At 37.7% G+C, this 20,317-nt stretch overlaps 1 protein-coding gene and 2 pseudogenes across 1 annotated transcript; all 3 read right to left on the bottom strand.

Moving 5' to 3' along the window:
- Positions 1–1,150: 1,150 nt before the first annotated feature.
- LOC113100102 (olfactory receptor 1468-like) lies at positions 1,151–2,729 on the bottom strand (annotated as a pseudogene).
- Positions 2,730–5,947: 3,218 nt separating this feature from the next.
- LOC113100101 (olfactory receptor 1468-like) lies at positions 5,948–6,952 on the bottom strand (annotated as a pseudogene).
- Positions 6,953–11,352: 4,400 nt separating this feature from the next.
- On the bottom strand, positions 11,353–12,351 carry LOC113100105 (olfactory receptor 1468-like). The gene has a single exon (XM_026264974.1). The coding sequence runs from the start codon at positions 12,349–12,351 to the stop codon at positions 11,353–11,355; it is 999 nt and encodes a 332-aa protein (XP_026120759.1).
- Positions 12,352–20,317: the final 7,966 nt, after the last annotated feature.

The raw sequence follows: 20,317 nt of genomic DNA, 5'->3' as shown, positions 1-20,317 counted from the left end.
CTTAATTGATGACTGTAACTACACAATTGAGTGTCTTTCTACCCTTTACAGCAATTAAAAATATGTATTGTATAATATGGTTGGCACATTAAATCTATTGGCAAAATACAGCAAGTCACAATAGGCTTAACCATCATCCAGGTGTGCGTTCCCAAAACCATAGTTGCTAACTAAGTTAGCAACTTTGTTGGTTGCGATGCATTTCCCATTGCCAACCAACTAAGTTGCTAACAGGTTAGCAACCATGGTTTTGGAAAACGCACCCCAGCACAACACTTGCTTTTGCCACTAGAGGGCAGACTAGAATCAGAATTTGTTTTCCCCCTAATCAAAGTGCTTCTTTTATTCTCAGTGTCCTTTTTAATAGTTTCTGTAGAAGTTTCTGTTAATTTTGCTTAACATACTATACTGTTGTCTGAGCTCTTTGGCATTGTGGGTCTCACAAGTGATTTGTAAACTTCCTTCATTTGCTATAAGCATATTTACACGTTGTTAATAAATGTATACACAATTTATGAGGTTCATATCTTTTTACCGAGAGATGTGAGATTAATATACAATCGCCTTTTACTCACCTTCATGTTATTTGTACATTGTATGAATGCCTTTTTTCCATTGAACACCATTCACTTCATTTTAATTTTTTGTTTTGTTGAAAATTAATGGCCATGTTAATGTGACTTTTTGTTAAGTCAAATGGCTTTGGCACAATATGAGCATTAGTAAATAATATTTATTTGTGTGTGAACAATCCTTATGTACACAAAATCACATCAGCACACATGGAAAGCCTTGTTGCACTTCAAACAAAACATTTCACTCATTTAACAAAGTTAAGTACATTTATTACTTTAGTTCAATTCATAATTGGCCATTCATTACAATACATTTGCAACTGCATTACAATGCAAATTCTAAATTCTGTGACCTTATAAATATTTTGAGTGATTTCTTTTATCGCACGTGAGAAGGCTGAGATTATTTTCGACAACATCTGAACACACAGGTCAGTCAGTTCTGTTAAATTAAGTATTTGTTTAATGCTCTTAACAGACTGTATAACCAACTGGATAGTCATAGTAAACAAAATTACAGATTCCTTAAAACAGTTCAATAAAATCAAACTGTTTTATTAACCCTTTGTATTTACCCTTTTGTTCTGTAGTAGCCTAGTGTTCACCTTTTTGCGTTTGTACAGTTCTTTTATGGACTGCATGACCTCTTCTGTCTTTAGAGTGTATATGATGGGATTCAGCATTGGTGGTATTGTCTGTGTCAGGGAATTGTTAATTATCCGCGCATTTGGATGGATAAATGTTGCTAAAGCTGCAATATTAATACCTAAAAGCGGCACATAAAAAATTGCCACCAACATGAAATGTGACGTGCAGGTTTTCATTGCTTTGATCCGGTCAGCACCCTGAGCAATTTTAAGCAGAACTAAAGCAATGCAGAAATATGAAATGATTATCAGTATCAGTGGCATACAAACAAGGAGACCAAAGCAAATATTTGCCATGGTAATATTTATGCTATTATCATTACAAGCTAGTCTATAAATAGGGCCATGGTCACAAAAATAACTATTGACTACATTAGATCTACAAATAGAGAGTCTTGTGATTAAACTCACCATTGAAGAAATAAAAGTGACAGAAAAAAATCCACATCACCCCTATGATCAGAAACATTGCTGGTTTGGTTACAATGACATGATACTGTAGAGGAAAACAAATAGCAACCAGTCTGTCATAAGCCAAAACAAGTAGTGTCAAAGACTGCAGATTCATGAAATGAAATACAAAAAACATATTTGCCAAACATGCATCATATGAAATGTCCTGGTGCTCGAATAAAAACATGTCTATGAGTTTTGGAATCAAAGCTGAGCTTCCACACAGATCAGAAAAGGCCAGATGGAAAACAGCAATGTATTTGGCTGTGTGAAGTCTGCGGGCCAAATAAATGATACACATGATAAATGAATTCCCTAAAACAGTCACAACATACACTAAGACAAGAACACATAGTAATATTTTGCATGTGGGATATTAAAAAAGCCATTTATGAAAAATGTTGCAGGACGAGCAAAGGTCACATTTGCAGAGGAGTTTGACTGCGTGGAGCTCATGATACCTGTTGTCTGGCTTTTTGTTTCACCTGCGATGAACAGTTATAGAAATACTTCAAATAAAAGAATATTCATATTAAAATGATTTCATTAATTTGCAGTATAATCAGTAGTAAGAAACAGAGAAAACGCGTGGTTTATATTCTACCTTCTCCAAAGCTGCCACCATCTCATTAATTTACCAGCCATCAGACAAATTTATAGTAGATCATTCTCTTGAGCTTTGGACTTTAGTCCACAGATCATCCCTTCTCCCTGCAGAGTTGAAAAAAAATGGGTAGGAGCAAATTTAGCATGTGACATCATAAATGTATTGCTAAATAGGAATACTGTACAAACATAATGATAAATACATTACAAAAAGTATAATGAGAGATGACTTTTGAAATTACTATACTCCAAAATAATAAGTTTATGAAGTTGACCCTTTGTGCATTCTTCTGTTTATAATCAAAAGTGATGCTGTCCACAAAGCATCCGATTTTTTAAGTTTTGATGGTGTAACAATACTACACCGAAATAATACTGAAGTTCTGTATGGTAATTTTCTTGTTGTGCATGCCACAAGAGCCAGTCGACGACATCGATCATCATCCATATTTGTTTTTGGTTTGATCATGCAAGTTTATGTGACATCTTGTGTTTGTGGAATTGACACTGTGAAATCGCTACTACAATTGTCAGATCACACATCTGTCTGTCTGGCGGAATTGTCTAGTCTAGTGTGTGCATTTGGAGAATTATAATGTTAAAAATAGGTTGAAACTATTCTTATATCTGTGGTCTCCTATGGTTTTAAAATCGGTTCAATTTTTAATTTAATCGTCTATTGTGACCCAGGCATTAACAGCGCTTTTATCCGAAGTGACTTACAAGTAGGGGTGCGCGATAAATATCGTCCGATAATTAATGTGCATCTCATCAGTAAAGCGGGTTATCTAATCAGCGGGAAATTCCATCAGGTGTGCGATTTCACATAGCAGCTATTACTACACAGAGCCGTTGTAAACTGACGATTTTTATCGCGCACCCCTACTTCCAAGCTTAAGCAATTCATCAAAGCACACAGTAGGCCTATTTATGTTACAGGGCGAACAAGACGTGAAGCATGTTAATCCATTTGCATGCTTTTATAAATAGACGTGGTCATAACAGGCATGGGTCAAACAATGGCAAACAGGTATATTGAGGGCAAGACACAAGAGTAGTCCAGTAAACGGGCATGGTCAATCTCCGACGAACAATGTCCAAACAAGAAACACAAGCAATGGTCCAGGTGAGGTGTAAACAGTATCCAAACAGGGCAAGAAGAGAAGGGCAATCCAAAGACAGGCAAGATATCCAAAACTACATCTAGATTAAACAGGCTAAACAGACAAAGACTATTAACTCTGTAACATTACTAGACTAGCGATATGTCCAAACAATACTCAGCAGTTTGAGAAGGATCTGTGTGTGTGTGTGTGTGAGATTGGTTACAGGTGTGTGCAATCAGAGCAGTGAATGATGGGAAATGTAGTCCAGAGTGACATGCAACACTCTGTGTAAGGTGAAAGTCAATATAATGGGCTAGTTGCATATCTCCGCCATCTTGGATTTCCGGTCTTGCGAGTGTGTGCGTAGATATTTCCGGTTGTGCTTAAAGTCAGTGCAGAGAACCTGAGAAGTCCAAATATTACCTTCTATATGTTTACAGGATTTATAATATCACTTCATATGCAAATAAGATATACACTGCTATTATCACTATACTACAAATGTTAACTGAGCCAGTGGATTTGAAACTTGTGTATGTTTGGGTCTGGTGAATGAATTAAATACAGTAATGTTCACTACTGTTCACGAGATGAAAGTTGAACTCATGACGTGTATACACAGCTATATAATGTATTTAATCTTACCAAATATGTAAATGTACAAATTACTTATTTCTCGAAAATGTTTGCATTATTATTATTATATTAAATATTTACCTCGTGAGACGTGGTCTGCGATTTATCTTCAGAAATATCCATTTCTCAATTGTACACATACATCAGTCTGTTTCATCGTTATTTTAACAACATATTTCATTATTTTACACAGGAAAAAATACGTGACTAATTTTAATACGTTTAATCTGATAATTAATGCAAAACAATAACAATATACATGGCTGCTCATAGACAGATAATGATTTATGCTACAGATCTTTCACAAAACAAATAAACATATAAAAACACACATGAATGCAGACAGCGATCTTTTATTTAATGCAAACATACCATAATTATATTACGTTTAATTGTACAGTTAGTTATAAATTATGTTATCAAATAAAGTTAATAAAATATGCTTTATCAGAAATCTCTGTGCGTCTTGTTTGACAGTCAGAAACATTTATCTTACATAACATAACAAAACCAGCTCTTCGAAAATGAAAAGTATTGCATATTTGAGAGGTTTGTGTTTGAAAGAAGAAATACCTGTGGACCTGACCTGACGCTGATCCGCATAATCAACAGAAGAATAAAGCAATCTCCGCGTTGTATCTTGATGAATTTCCACACAGAGGTACGCAAAATATAGGGAGGATGTTTCCCCATGTTTTTGATATACCACTATCGGCTGTTAAATTTGAAAATCATTAATTATATACATCTAGCCAAGTTTCGTATGCAAGTTTCCATTACAGTCAATGCGAGCGTCTCAAGACCGGAAATAAGTACGCACACACTCGCGTCGCTGAAGCTCACCGGCGCCATCTTGTGCACCTAGCCCATTGGAGCGCAACCTCTGGTGGTAAGTGGTAAAATCCATGGACATGATTCGTGACAATTTGCAGGATATAATGTCAAGTTTATTAGATTAGGAGACATAGCTAAGCAGAAGAGAAATGCAAAGAAGAGAATTACGTTTTTGTTTATTTATTTATTTGAATGAAATGAGAGGGTGTGATATGACAAACATTGAAATATTGCCATTTCATTCATGTTGATAGTACAAAGGATATAAGATGAATTTTCTGTACTTTTACAAATGCTAGTGGGGAACATTTAATGTTTTTTATATGTAAGATATACCATTGTTTATTGTGCAGATCAAACAAAAATGTGTTGCTGAGCACTTGTGTACTAGGCTTGTTTAAATTTTTATTTTTTGTCATTCTGACTGCATTCATTTTATTGAATAAACACTTAAAAGTTTAAAGTTGAACAAATTTAGATCCTCATAGAATGCCCCAAAATGTTTCAAATGGCACAGAATGGTGGGAATAACTCACTGTGTAACACACGCCTTATTGCGTTTGTACAGTTCTTTTATGGACTGCATGACCTCTTCTGTTTCAAAAGTTACAAAATCAGTATTACTATCGCAAAACAATGGTTTGTCAAGTTGTGTTTTTTCTGCTTTATTCTTTTTTGTAAAAACAGTTATGGATTGAACAGAAGATACAGGATTCATCTTTCAGAGTTGAACATTTATGTTTAAATGCCATATAAGGATTAAGTTCTTAAAGGATTAAGTCTGGAATCACTCAAGAAAAAAAAGAATAACCCTGCAAAAGAAAGACATACCTGCTAATATGTCATATTACAGAATGGTGGGAATAAATAAATTCTAAGTTAAAAAAATGGACAAAGACAAATAAGTATTTTGAAAACCTTTTGACATTCACAAAAAAAAAACTGTAACAAAGGATTTTTTTATAACAGCATGTCTGTTTTATACAAGATAAAAGATGGACAAAGTCTCATTCAAACAGACAATGAAAGCAATCCAACTGTAAAATAAGTTAAATATAGTATTAACAACTTGTAAATAAGTCATTTTAGATCACTTAAAATTTTTCACATTGAATTTCATAGATTTTTCACCAATTGTATTCACCTGACTGCGTTTGTACAGTTCTTTTATGGACTGCATGACCTCCTCTGTCTTTAGAGTGTATATGATGGGATTCAGCATAGGTGGAATTATCTGGGTCAGAGAATTGTTAATTATCCGAATATTTGGATGGATAGGTGTTGTGGCAGAGGCAATGTTATTACTTAAAATTGGCAGATAAAAAATTGCCACCAATATAAGATGTGAGGTGCATGTTTTTATAGCTTTGATCCGATCAACACCATGAGCAATCTTAAGCAGAGCCAGAGCAATGCAGAAATATGAAATGAAGATCAGTATTGGAGGTATGCAAATCAGAAGACCAAAGCAAAGTTTCCCCATCACAATATGCACAAAATTATCATTACAGGCTAGTCTATAGATAGGGGCAAAATCACAGTAATAAGTATCAATTACATTAGATCTACAAAAAGAGATTCTATTGACCAAATTTGCAAGTACAGAAAAAAAGGTCACAGAAAACTCCACATCACCCCTATGATCAGAAACATGGCTGGTTTGGTTACAATGGCATGATATCGTAGAGGAAAACAAATAGCAACCAGTCTGTCATAAGCCAAGACAATTAGTGTCAAAGACTGCAGATTCATGAAATGAAGTACAAAAAACATATTTGCCAAAACATGCTTCATATAAAATTTCCTGGTGCTCAAATAAAAACACATCTATGATTTTTGGAATCAAAGCTGAGCTTCCACACAGATCAGAAAAAGCCAGATGAAAGACGGCAATGTATTTGGCTGTGTGAAGTCTGCGGGCCAAATAAATGATACACATGATAAATGAATTCCCTAAAACAGACACAACATACACTAAAGACAAGAACACATAGTAGTATTTTGCAAGTGGAATATTAACAAAGCCATTTAAGAAAAAATTTGCAGGACGAATAAAAGACACATTTGCAGAGGAGTTTGACTGCATGGAGCTCATGATAACTGCTGTCGGGATTTTTTGTATCACCTGTGATAAAGAACTGTTATAGAAATACACTCAATAAAAGAGAATATTCAAATAATGATTTCATTTCTAGTCACAGTGAATGCCCTGCTCTAATATGATAGATGCTAAAATAATAGTACAACAATTGAGTCACTACAGTAAAATCAATAGATACAAACAGCAGAAACACATGGTTTATACTCTACCTTCTCCAATACAGCCACACAATCATTATTCTGTCAACTATATGTAACATATTTATATTGGATCGTTCTCCTGCACTTGGGACTTCAGTTCATGGATCAGCCCTTCTCCCTACAGACTTCAGGGGGGAAAAAAGGTAGGAGTAAATCTTTACAAACTATGATTTAGAAAAAATATACAAGATAGCGAAAACATTTCTCTAAAAGCTTTTTAAAGTTAAGATAATGTGTTTACCCATGATAACAAGAGACTAATATTATTGTCTGAAATATTAATATCAACCACAAGTCCCAATTTAAAAAGTTGTGATTAATTTACAAAGTAAAGTAATATACAGGGATATATATATATATATATATATATATAATCCTATTACTAAAAATAAATTATGGCATAAATATGTTTGATTCGTTATCTTCCAGTTATTCCATCGGATTTGAAAAAAAAATGCAGATGAACAAACAGGCTTGTTTTCTTTTTGTCTGTTTTCTTTTTTCTTTCCCCATGTTACGGTTTTGTTTTGGGTTTCTTTTCTGTTCTAGTTTTCTTCTCTTTTATAGGTTACCAGATAAGGATCTACAGTAAACCTGTCACCAATTTGGGACTCTAGTTAAGGTGTTTGGCCTTTGTTGGAAGGGGAGCTCTTGTCCTTACCCTGCAGTTGTGCTCCGAACCTTGACCTGCACTTTGTTAATTGTTTGTATCTTTATTGCTGTTCATTTATCACCTTTGGCATTTAGATGTAACAATTGGGCACTCGTCCAAGATTTTTGTTATAGCTTGGGAGGTCCAGCTTCTAAGGAAAATACATTTGTATGTTTGATATATTTGCACTAGCGCCTGTTTAATATGAAGGTGGAGTGTATTTTAACTTGGTATTTGATTCATCAGTGTGCTAGCACTAGCAAACAGCAGTTTGGTTTGTTATTGGGAATTGTTTAAGAGTTTTTCGGCATCTTAAAAAACTGTGGATTGTTGGCATTTTTGTGCTGTATTAATTGGTATTGGTTTGTTTGAACTCAGAGGAAGTGTCAGCCACATTAAAAAAGTTAACAGCTTAAGTCATTTGTGGATTAATGCGTATTGGAGACGCGAACAGTTTAAAACGATTCAGATCGATTTGGTGAACTGGTTCAAAAAGATCCGGTTACATTGAATGATTCATTCGCAAACCAGATATGACAAACTGCTTAGTTTTGAACTCTCTCACAAAAGACACAGAAGAGAAGACAATGCTAAATAAAGTCGTAGTTTTTGCTATTTTTGGACCAAAATGTATTTTTGATGCTTCAAAATATTCTAACTGACCCTATGATGTCACATGGACTACTTTGATTATGTTTTTCTTACCTTTCTGGACATGGACAGTATACCGTACACAGTTTCAATGGAGGGACTGAGAGCTCTCAGACTAAATCTAAAATATCTTAAACTGTGTTCCGAAGGTAAATGGAGGTCTCACTGGTTTGGAACGACATGAGGATGAGTTATTAATGACATAATTTAGATTTTTGGGTGAACTATCCCTTTAAGTCCCAACCTATGCCTACTCTTGTTGTTTCATCTGTTCAGACAGATAATGATTCTGACAGTCATCATTATAGTTTACAGAAGTTGGAAGGACCAGTGGTACTTTGTAATGAAGATATAGGTTATGCTCCTATCATTTAAGATGGCCATGTGTCACTGCTTGGAAGTACTGATGAGGTTCCTATTAAGGTTCTTCGAGACACTGGTGCATCTGAATCATTCATTTTAGAATCTGTTTTGCCTTTTTCCAGTATCCAGAGGTATTCGTTTCTTGTGCACTCATGCGTGCAATGAGTAAAAAAACAACTGATGAAGAAACTCAATGATAAGGACCTTGTGAATTCACAGAGGGCAGTTCCTGGTCTCCATGTTTTGCTTTCTGTTCTCATCAGGTCTGGGTTTCTGCTCAGAGAGAGGATCCATCTTTGAAGTTCCTTTTTGATACCATTTTGTCTTCAGAGTTTGAGAGTTCAGTTAATGGGTACTTCCTTGAAAATTAGGTTCGCGGAAGTGGACTTTTAACACAAAGGACTGAACCAGTCATAAAGGTAGTTGTGCCTGTACCTTTGTAAAATACTGTCTTAGGGGCCGTTCACATATCGCGCCTAAAAACACGTGGAAGATGCTAGGCGTGCCGCTTTCTCCTTCTTTCCAAAGCGCTCTGGCAGTTGCGCTCCCGAGGCGTCTGCCGTTGCTAAGCAACCATGACCTGCTCTTTCCATGAAGACGCGGAAATGTCAACAAAGGATAAATGGATTTGCAGCACTAAAAATCGCTTGCAGTAGCTCTTCCTTCCTTCGGTTCTCTTTCTAGCATGCACGCGTTTTCCGCGTGGCTCGAAATAGAACCAACGCCTATTTTTCACGCGACACGCAAGTGTGTTGGAAGCGGTTCCAGGCAAAATAGAATGGGAAATATGTTTACATGTCATTTTGTACACAAATACATATTAATTCATGACACTTTGATGTTTGAAAGTCTATAGGTTGACATCAATTCAGATATAAATGTAATTTAAAAAATAAATTAATAATTATTGATTTTCAAATATTGCACCTGTCAAACATAGTCTATTTTGCCGTCAATGCTGTTGATGGTGTCCTTTATCAGTAGGCTTTATATTTATGCTCAACGTGAAGTATAGATATTGTTGTCGTGAAGACAAGATCCTGGTCTGTCGGCGGTCTCCCTCTATGTCACCTACAGTAGCAGCAGCAACCAGCGCCGCGTCAGGCACGATTCTGGTGAGGCAGGCCTAAAAACTGGGATTGGTAATGCTGCACTGTAATCATAGTTATTTATTATATTTTTCATTATATTTTATTATATGTTATTGGTTTGAGACAGAGTATATTATTTAGTGGAGAACTTTGCAGCAGTATTGTATTTCTTATTCTTTTTTATTTTATATATATTTTATTAAAAAGTATTTTTTACGTGTATAGTAATAAACAACCTGCAGTTTAATGTTTGCATTTCTTTCCCTTACTGTACCGAAAATGAACTGAACCGTGACTTTAAGGGTGTACTCACACTGCCAGTTTGAACCGTGCCCGAGTGCGTTTGACCACCAAAGCGCGGTTCGTTTGACTAGTGTGAGTGCTTCGAACCGTGCCGGGGCGCGGCTCGATTGGCCGGCCCTGGCCCGCTTGGAAGAGGTGGGCCAAGGCACGGTTCAGTTGGACTCGGGCGCGGTTCGCATGCAGTGTGAGCGCTAACCGTGCTGGAGCACAGAAAAGGACGCGTTGCGTCACGGTTTTGCGACCCTCCAAAACCAACATGGCAGGGAAAGGGTCGCTTTGGTCTACGGCAGAGGTGCAAAACGCATAAAAACGAAAAACTGCAAAGTCCTTGCAAACATCCTCATACGAGCAGCACGATTACGTGAAAATTTTCGCGCCACTAAGGTGACACATCTGTTTAACAACAGTCTGTGGACCAAACAACACAAAATTATCCACAAAGAAAACAGAGCGATGCACTCCATTGTGTTCAGAGAGCGCCGCTCTTCCTGTTTATCCCGAAACCGTCACACCATAATGACGTAAGCGTGCTCCGGCACGAATGCTGAAACCCTATATGTGAGTGCAGGCCAGAGGGGGAGTGGGGAGGTGGGACAATCGTACTCGGGCCCGGTTCATGGCAACCGTGCCTAGTGTGAGTACACCCTAAAACCGAGGTACGTACCGAACCATGATTTTTGTGTACCGTTACACCCCTGGTCTACAGACAACTGTCAAAAGTTACAAAATCAATATTACTATTGTAAAACAATGTTTTGTTAAGTTGTGTTTTTTTGTCAAAACAATTATGGACTGAACCGAAGATAAAGGATTCTTCTTTCAGATTTTAACGTCTATGTTTTTTAATGTCATATGAGGATTAAGTTCACTGAAGTACATGCCTACATTACATGGTCTGGAATCACCCTGCAAAAGAAAGGCAAACCTGCTGATATGTCATATTACAGAATGGTTGGAATAAATAAATTATAAGTAAAAAACTGCAAACATATCACAAAGAACTCTTTGGGAAAGCTTTTGACATACAAGGAAAAAACTGTAACAAATTATTTTTATACTAGCATGACTGATTTATACAAGATGGACAAAGTCTCATTCAAACAGATAATGTTCACAAGTCAGTTTTGATCACTTTCAATTTCTCACACTGAATTTCATAATTTTTTCACTAACTGTATTCACCTTACTGCGTTTGTACAGTTCTTTTATGGACTGCATGACCTCCTCTGTCTTTAGAGTGTATATGATGGGATTCAGCATAGGTGGAATTATTTGGGTCAGAGAATTGTTAATTATCCGGGCATTTGGATGGATAGGTGTTGTGGCAGCGGCAATGTTATTACTTAAAATTGGGAGATAAAAAACTGCCACCAATATGAGATGTGAGGTGCAGGTTTTTATAGCTTTTATCCGATCAACACCATGAGCAATCTTAAGCAAAGCCAGAGCAATGCAGAAATATGAAATGATGATCAGTATTGGAGGCAAGCAAATCAGGAAACCAAAGCAAATTTTTCCCATCAGCAAATTTAGGGAATTATCATTACAAGCTAGTCTACAAACAGGGCCATAATCACAAAAATAACTATTAACCACATTAGAACTACAAATAGAAAGTCTATTGAGCAGACCTACATGTACAGAAAAATATGCCATAGACAAAATCCACATCACCCCTATGATTAAAAACATTGCTGGTTTGGTTACAATGGCATGATAATGTAGGGGAAAACAAATAGCAATTAGTCTGTCATAAGACAAAACAAGTAGTGTCAAAGACTGCAGATTCATGAAATGATATACAAAAAACATACTCACAAAGCACACTTCATATGAAACATCATGGTGCCCAAACAAAAATGTGTCAATGATTTTTGGAACCAAAGCTGAGCTTCCACACAGATCAGAAAAGGCAAGATGGAAAACGGCAATGTATTTGGCTGTGTGAAGTCTGCGGGCCAAATATATGATACACATGATAAATGAATTCCCTAAAACAGTCACAACATACACTAAAGACAAGAACACATAGAAGTATTTTGCATGTGGAATATTAGAAAAGCCATTGAGGAAAAACGTTGCAGGACGAACAAAGGTCACATTTGCAGAGGAGTTTGACTGCATGGAGCTCATGACAACTGCTGTGTGGTTTTCTGTGTCACCTGTGATTCAATCCATTCAAAAACATAGAATGTTCAAGTAATCATTTAATGTAAAGTAATCCAGTCACAGAGCATTAATGAAAATTTATTAATTTTCTTTGAAATAATTTGATAAGAGGCAGTAAAAGCATTACAGAGAAACAGAGCAGAGGAAACATGGTTTATACTCGACCTTCTCCAAAGGTGCTCCCATCTTACTATTTTACCAGCCATCAGATAAATATATATTAGATCATTCACTTACACATGGGACTTTAGTTCATCATCAACCGTTTTCCCTACAGATTTGAAGAAAAGAAATGCAGGAATAATGCTATAGAACTGTTTAGTTACTCTTAAGCTGTATAAAGAGTTACTTGTGAAATTATGCCCTCAAAAATACAGGTAATATATTGGGCCTGACTTGTATGTAGCACACAAAGCCATTTAAATATTTAAGTAAAAAGCACTTAAAATTCTCCTTCTAAAAGATAAAGACAATTAAAATAGTTCTTAAAGCTTTTCTAATTTTTGTTTCCCTTTCCCCCTTAAGAAAGATAAACGGGAGAGGACAAATATACAGTCTTGTTCAAAATAATAGCAGTACAATGTGACTAACCAGAATAATCAAGGTTTTTAGTATATTTTTTATTGCTACGTGGCAAACAAGTTACCAGTAGGTTCAGTAGATTGTCAGAAAACAAACAAGACCCAGCATTCATGATATGCACGCTCTTAAGGCTGTGCAATTGGGCAATTAGTTGAAAGGGGTGTGTTCAAAAAAATAGCAGTGTCTACCTTTGACTGTACAAACTCAAAACTATTTTGTACAAACATTTTTTTTTCTGGGATTTAGCAATCCTGTGAATCACTAAACTAATATTTAGTTGTATGACCACAGTTTTTTAAAACTGCTTGACATCTGTGTGGCATGGAGTCAACCAACTTGTGGCACCTCTCAGCTGTTATTCCACTCCATGATTCTTTAACAACATTCCACAATTCATTCACATTTCTTGGTTTTGCTTCAGAAACAGCATTTTTGATATCACCCCACAAGTTCTCAATTGGATTAAGGTCTGGAGATTGGGCTGGCCACTCCATAACATTAATTTTGTTGGTTTGGAACCAAGACTTTGCCCGTTTACTAGTGTGTTTTGGGTCATTGTCTTGTTGAAACAACCATTTCAAGGGCATGTCCTCTTCAGCATAGGGCAACATGACCTCTTCAAGTATTTTAACATATGCAAACTGATCCATGATCCCTGGTATGCGATAAATAGGCCCAACACCATAGTAGGAGAAACATGCCCATATCATGATGCTTGCACCTCCATGCTTCACTGTCTTCACTGTGTACTGTGGCTTGAATTCAGAGTTTGGGGGTCGTCTCACAAACTGCCTGTGGCCCTTGGACCCAAAAAGAAAAATTTTACTCTCATCAGTCCACAAAATGTTCCTCCATTTCTCTTTAGGCCAGTTGATGTGTTCTTTGGCAAATTGTAACCTCTTCTGCACATGCCTTTTTTTTAACAGAGGGACTTTGCGGGGGATTCTTGAAAATAGATTAGCTTCACACAGACATCTTCTAACTGTCACAGTACTTACAGGTAACTCCAGACTGTCTTTGATCATCCTGGAGGTGATCATTGGCTGAGCCTTTGCCATTCTGGTTATTCTTCTATCCATTTTGATGGTTGTCTTCCGTTTTCTTCAACGTCTCTCTGGTTTTGCTCTCCATTTTAAGGCATTGGAGATCATTTTAGCTGAACAGCCTATCATTTTTTGCACCTCTTTATAGGTTTTCCCCTCTCTAATCAACTTTTTAATCAAAGTACGCTGTTCTTCTGAACAATGTCTTGAACGACCCATTTTCCTCAGCTTTCAAATGCATGTTCAACAAGTGTTGGCTTCATCCTTAAATAGGGGCCACCTGATTCACACCTGTTTCTTCACAAAATTGATGACCTCAGTGATTGAATGCCACACTGCTATTTTTTTGAACACACCCCTTTCAACTAATTCAACTAATTGCCCAATTGCACAGCCTTAAGAGCGTGCATATCATGAATGCTGGGTCTCATTTGTTTTCTGAGAATCTACTGAACCTACTGGTAACTTGTTTGCCACGTAGCAATAAAAAAAATACGAAAAACCTTGATTATTCTGGTTAGTCACATTGTACTGCTATTATTTTGAACAAGACTGTATATATTATGCAATATTTGCATTTCTGTGAGGCTTTTATCACTGGCTATTGACAATGCTTTCCCTAATGTAAAAGTCATATCCATGAGGAAATCCTTTTATGTCAGATACAAGTCACGACTGAGCAATATTGAGTAGCTTATGCATGAACATGTATATGTTCTATATGTCTAAAGTATAGGCCTGTAGAAAGAATAAGCTAACTGATTTTGCTTAACAACTTAAATTTAGGGCTGGGAATCGATTCAGATGTCCTGATTCAATTCGATTTAGATTCAAAAGCTCTCAGTTCGATTCATTTCTCAATTTTTTTATTTTAATTTTTATAATTACATTCAGTGAATATAATTTTAATACAAATGCTATCGAGTTTCAAAATTTTTTTTACAGTAAACATCAGCTAACAAATGGTGAATTTATACAAAGAAATAAAGATTTATTAATATTTATTGGTAGTAGTAGCAGCATTGTTGTTACATTGAGTCTTAAGACTGCTAAATAGTAATATATTTTTGACAGTTTCTTCGCGTTTTTTTGATAGGTTGCTGTGAGGAACTTGCAGCTGCTGTACAGTATTTGATATGATGTTAGTTTTGTCAAATCAAACAATAAACTGCTAATGAAGTGACTCTCACAGCAGCTAGGGATGAAATTTGTGTATGCTATTCCTATCATCATAGTCAGACAACAGAGGTTGATGGCGGGCATCATCTGCGCTTGTGTTAACAAAACAGTGGTTGCACCATCCACCATTCATTGTGTACATTATGGCGCCTTTACGCGTGATGTCAAAAACTTCCACAGATTTGTGGTATTACTATAGAATTTGACCTGAGCATTGCAAATTACACTTTGTTCTTAGTTCTTGTCAACAGTATCTCCGCCATGATAAGACCTGAATAAGTGACAGGCTTTCTAACATAACATTGCACAAGGGAAATAAGAGGGTGACATCTAGTGGAGAAGACTAGTTAAAAGATTAACATTAATCTGATCTTCTTTTAAATGTTTGCTGAAATAAATAGCGGAAAATATCGATTCAAGGCTTTTGAGAATGAATATCGAATTTACGTAATTTGAAATATGGATATGATGAAACATTGGTCTATTTAATAAAACTTATTTAAACTTACTTAAAAGAAACTTATTGTGCATGTCTCATTCAAATCCCTGGTGATAGATATGTGTGACGAGTGGGGCGGGGCCGAGAGACGAGGGAACAAGGAGTGAGGCCAGGTGTAGTGATTGGAGATGAGCTACACCTGCAACCCACCACCTGTCTCGAGTCCCACGTAGGAGACGGAAGGATATAAAATTGGAGCGACGACCGTGAAGGACGAGAGAGGACCAGGCCTGGGCCTTATTTTATGTTTTGGTTTTTATTTGAGCGCACCAGTCGTCCGTGAGTGGCTGGTGCGCTGTTTTGTGTTTATTTTGAATTATTAAAATGTTATTTGATTGTCCGCCGGTTCCCGCCTCCTTCTTCCCGATGATTAGGAAGTTTATCATTACAATATGCATGTGCATAATGTCTGCAACTCACCCGTTAGGATCCTTAGACAGTTGGTTGAATTAGACTCATATTCCGCTTTGAGTCTTGCATTATTAACCCCAAATTATTATTTGATTCAATTTGATTTGTGAACTGGCTTGATCGATTACTCCTAAAAGAACGTCTTAAAAAAACTATTCGTTCAAGAATCTGAAATCACATTGTCTTGGTTTTGCACTGATAAATGGTTCCAAAAGGTGGCAACACAGACCCTCTCAAAAACCAAACATCTCTTGTGATGCAGAGTACCCTATGGACATTGGCGAATGCCGCCAGCAGAACAATTGTCTTGAATGGTTTGAAAATCTCCAATCCTATTGGTCCACCTAGCCCATGACATCACGGATGGGTAGTATAAAAAAGCACCTGCTGAATGTGTCACCAACTGTTAAGTCACTTTTATTTATATAGCGCTTTTAATAATACAGATTTTGTCAAAGCAACAGTACAGCATTAATTAGGAAAACGGTGTGTCAATAATGCGAACACTTATTTTTCGGTTAAAGCCAGTTCAACATTGAATTCAATGATGTCATAATCCAGCTCAGATCAGTTAATAGTATCTATGCAATCAAGTCAACGATATTGCTGGAAATGAAGTGTCCCCAGCTAAGCAAGCCAGAGGCGACAGCAGCAAGGAACCAAAACTCCATCGGTGACAGAATGGAGAAAAAACCTTGGTAGATACCAGGTTTAGTCAGGGGGCCAGTTCTCCTCTGGGACCGAGGACTGTTGTCTGAAGGAGACTTGAAACAGGCAAGCAGAAAATATGGCGAGGGGAACGCAGGGAACCATGGTTACATGTGTAACCCGAGATGTTCCCCTTCAGGAAGCAGACAGACTGGCTAACCGACTGTCTGCTAGCTGCCTCATGTCACAGAGGTCAGTTAATTCTCAGCACATAGAGACTCTTTCACCTAGATATTAGACTATGGAGACTGTGTCTGTTCACCGAACTAGAAAATACAAAAAACGTCCAGACCAATTTAAGAGTAATAATTTAATTGCGGTTCAACAAATAAAAAAACAGATGCAATATGGATAAACACATGATAACACATTCGGCCACTATAGTGGGTTCATGGGACAAGGGGCATGACTACGGACCGGTCAGGGGGGTCAACAAGACATTTGGCCACTATAGTGGGCAATCGGATAAATAGTGGGTCTGTCGGATGGGGCGTGGCTTGTGATTGATCAGCGGGGTTCGACAGGAGATTTGGCCACTATAGTAGGCAATTGGACAAATAGTGAGTTAGTGGGACGAGGTGAGTGGCGCCAAACTGAGGATGAAGGCGGCATTACTTCTGGGGGTCTCGGATAATCGGAGGGCTCCTGTCAGGCCCCTGGGGGGGTTAGGCCCCCCCGACCCTACACAGGTCATTAACATGATGATATGATGGTTTGTAGTACTTGCGTTCCACGATGGTACAATGTTGCCAGAGGGCAACAGCTGAATAATAAATAAATAAATATGTTTTTTCAAGTTTTTAATTAAAGAAATTGATATTTTAAATAAATATATAATTTTTTTCTTCATGAAAACGGTTTCAATTTATCCATAGTGGTACAATGTTGCCTTGAGGCAACAAACTTTTAATTAACTAAAAAAATAATGATAATGTATATTGATATGTAGTAGTAGCCCTTTATTGTCACTAGTCACAAGTACCAGCGAAATTAGCCATCAACCTGTCCATAAATACACAACATACATAAAATGGGGTAGACAGAACAGGAAGACAGGGAATTGAGGAAGAAATACAGCATAACATTAGGGAAGTGAGGAGAAAAAAAACCAACACGCATACTATGCTCTTTTTGGGAGTACAGTATGGGAATATGAAAAAACACCTCAGCAACAAAAAGCACATACACCATAAACACACGACTTTGCAACTGGGGACGGAAATTGGGGGGGTCGAGGTAATCCAGTGCAGGCAGCAGCCATCCTACCCTGCAGCTAGAAAGTCTGGTCTTGACAGACTGGCGGTACAAAGCGGTGAAGGCGAGGGATGGGGGTGGGGAGGTGAGTGCATATCTGTATATGTGTAAGAGTTTGTGTATTTGTAGGCCTGTAGAGTTGCGATTCTCTCTTGATGCCTCAGTCCGCAGATTATACAGCGTCACAGCAAGTTGACAGAGTCAACAACAATCAGCAGGTGTCTTGTGGGAAATGGGTTGAGGAACGCAGAGCGTCTCGTTGCCATGCTTTCCAAGGGGAACATTTGTTTTCCAGCCAAGGCCAAGCTGGGAGTGGAGCCGAAAGAAGATAAGATCCCAGTTGTTTTGGTCTAGTAGACGCATTCCAATTTAACGGTCACTATGATTGTCTTTTTTGGTCTCCAAATCCTCCAATTTCCTTTCCAAAGCCGTGAGCTTCACCGGGATGTTATCCATATTGTGGTTAAAAGTCTCAGTCTCAATGCTGACAGCTCTGCCCACTGCTTCAATCTTGACGGGCAGCCTTGTGAGGCTTTGGACAGCTGTTCCAGTCTTCTGAATTTCCCGATAACCCAGGGCAAAGCCTAATCCAATCAGCAGAAGACCTGTTATCATGGTTCCGAATAGGTAGATGTCTTCAATGTCCTCCACGGAAAGAGCCGCCAGACACATGACCCGCCAATTCGCCCACGCATCCATCGTGTAGCCAGCTGCAAACGTTCCAGCAGGGCAGTCAGTTTCCCCGAACCCAAGCTCCTCATCGAGAAGATGGTGTCAATTGCGTTGAGAGACCAATTTATCAAATCCATGTTTCAGTTTAGGAAAGCAGAGCAGAGAGAGTCTCTCAAAGTAGACTAGACAAGAGACAGGCGAAGCAGGCAAGGCAGGGAAGGAGAGGAAAGAAATGCGACCGCCTCCATTGAGAGCTAAAGCTTTTTGTTATAGTGTCCATTTTTAAGCAGGAAAAACATAACAAACAATTATTTCCTCATTGATATCATATTGCGTACTATAGAGGGTTAATGGCTGCAGGACCGGATGGCTGTTTGCCTGCGCTGGATTACCTCGAACCCCCCCCCCCCCCCAATTTCCGTCCCCAGTTGCAAAGTTGTGTGTTTATGGTGTATTGATTATGTGCTTTTGTGCTGAGGTGTTTTTCCTGTTCCCATACTGTGCTCCCAAAAGGAGCATAGTCTGGGTGTTGGTTTTCTTCTTCTCACTTCCCTAATGTTATGCTGTATTTCTTCCTCAATTCCCTGTCTTCCTGTCCTGTCTACCCCTTTGTCATATTGTATGTATGTTGTGTATGTATGGACAGGTTGATGGCTAATTTCGCGGGTACCTGTGACAATAAAGGGCTACTACTACTACTACTCCTAATTTGTTTAGTTTTGAGCTGAAATTTCGTTTATTTTTTATGTATATTTTTGTCTTTATTATTTAGTTATTTTCTGCATTGTGTTGACAAACTTTTGCCCCAGGGGAAAGCGGGACAGGTAGTATGTCACGTGATGTTCATTTTGCAACACCCAGTGACTTTAATGTATAGACACATTATTTAGGAATGAGCGCCACTTTTGTATGTTTTTGTTTTGTTAGGTAGAATAGACAAGTTATTGTGTGAAACACACTGAAGACTCTTTTTTTTCTTATTTTTTGTTTATTAGTAAGGTTAGAGGTTGAATTTGAGTTAGACTGGCTTTGTTTAGTTCTTTTCTTTTCTTTGGTGCCACTTGTGTCCCTCTCCCCGATTTATACCGGTTTTCTTTATTATTATTTAATTTGTGTAAAATTGTATAATTTCTTTCTTGTTGTTTTGTTACCTTATACACTATCTTTACTATTGTTGTCACGCAATAAACTAGGTTTATTGGCAGGTTTGTGCGGCATTTGTCTTTTGCTACCATCATCGGCATGTACAAATGATCACAATCTCAATGTTGTCTCTCCTAACCCTGGATCAAAATTAGGAAGTTGTAACAAGAGGGACCGCCAACTTGAAAACAGCCAGAGACATGGGGAGCCAGCCCACACCTAAAACCATCCAGCTTAACAAAGGAAGGGACATTCCCCATAATCAAGCTGGGAATACAGCTGTCCTCAATCAACTGTGTTCCAAAAGTAACGGGACATCCAAGTGAAAAACCCTAACAAAGGGGGGAAGCCCTACAGTATACTTGGCATGCACCCACGATGGCCACTAATGTTTTCAAGCATTGGCAGCAGAAACTAAGTGAGGCGTGGCATAACAGCT

This window comes from Carassius auratus, unplaced genomic scaffold (genome assembly GCF_003368295.1).
Source record: "Carassius auratus strain Wakin unplaced genomic scaffold, ASM336829v1 scaf_tig00217171, whole genome shotgun sequence".
NCBI lineage: Eukaryota > Metazoa > Chordata > Actinopteri > Cypriniformes > Cyprinidae > Carassius > Carassius auratus.
This window is presented reverse-complemented; position numbering and strand designations above follow the sequence as displayed.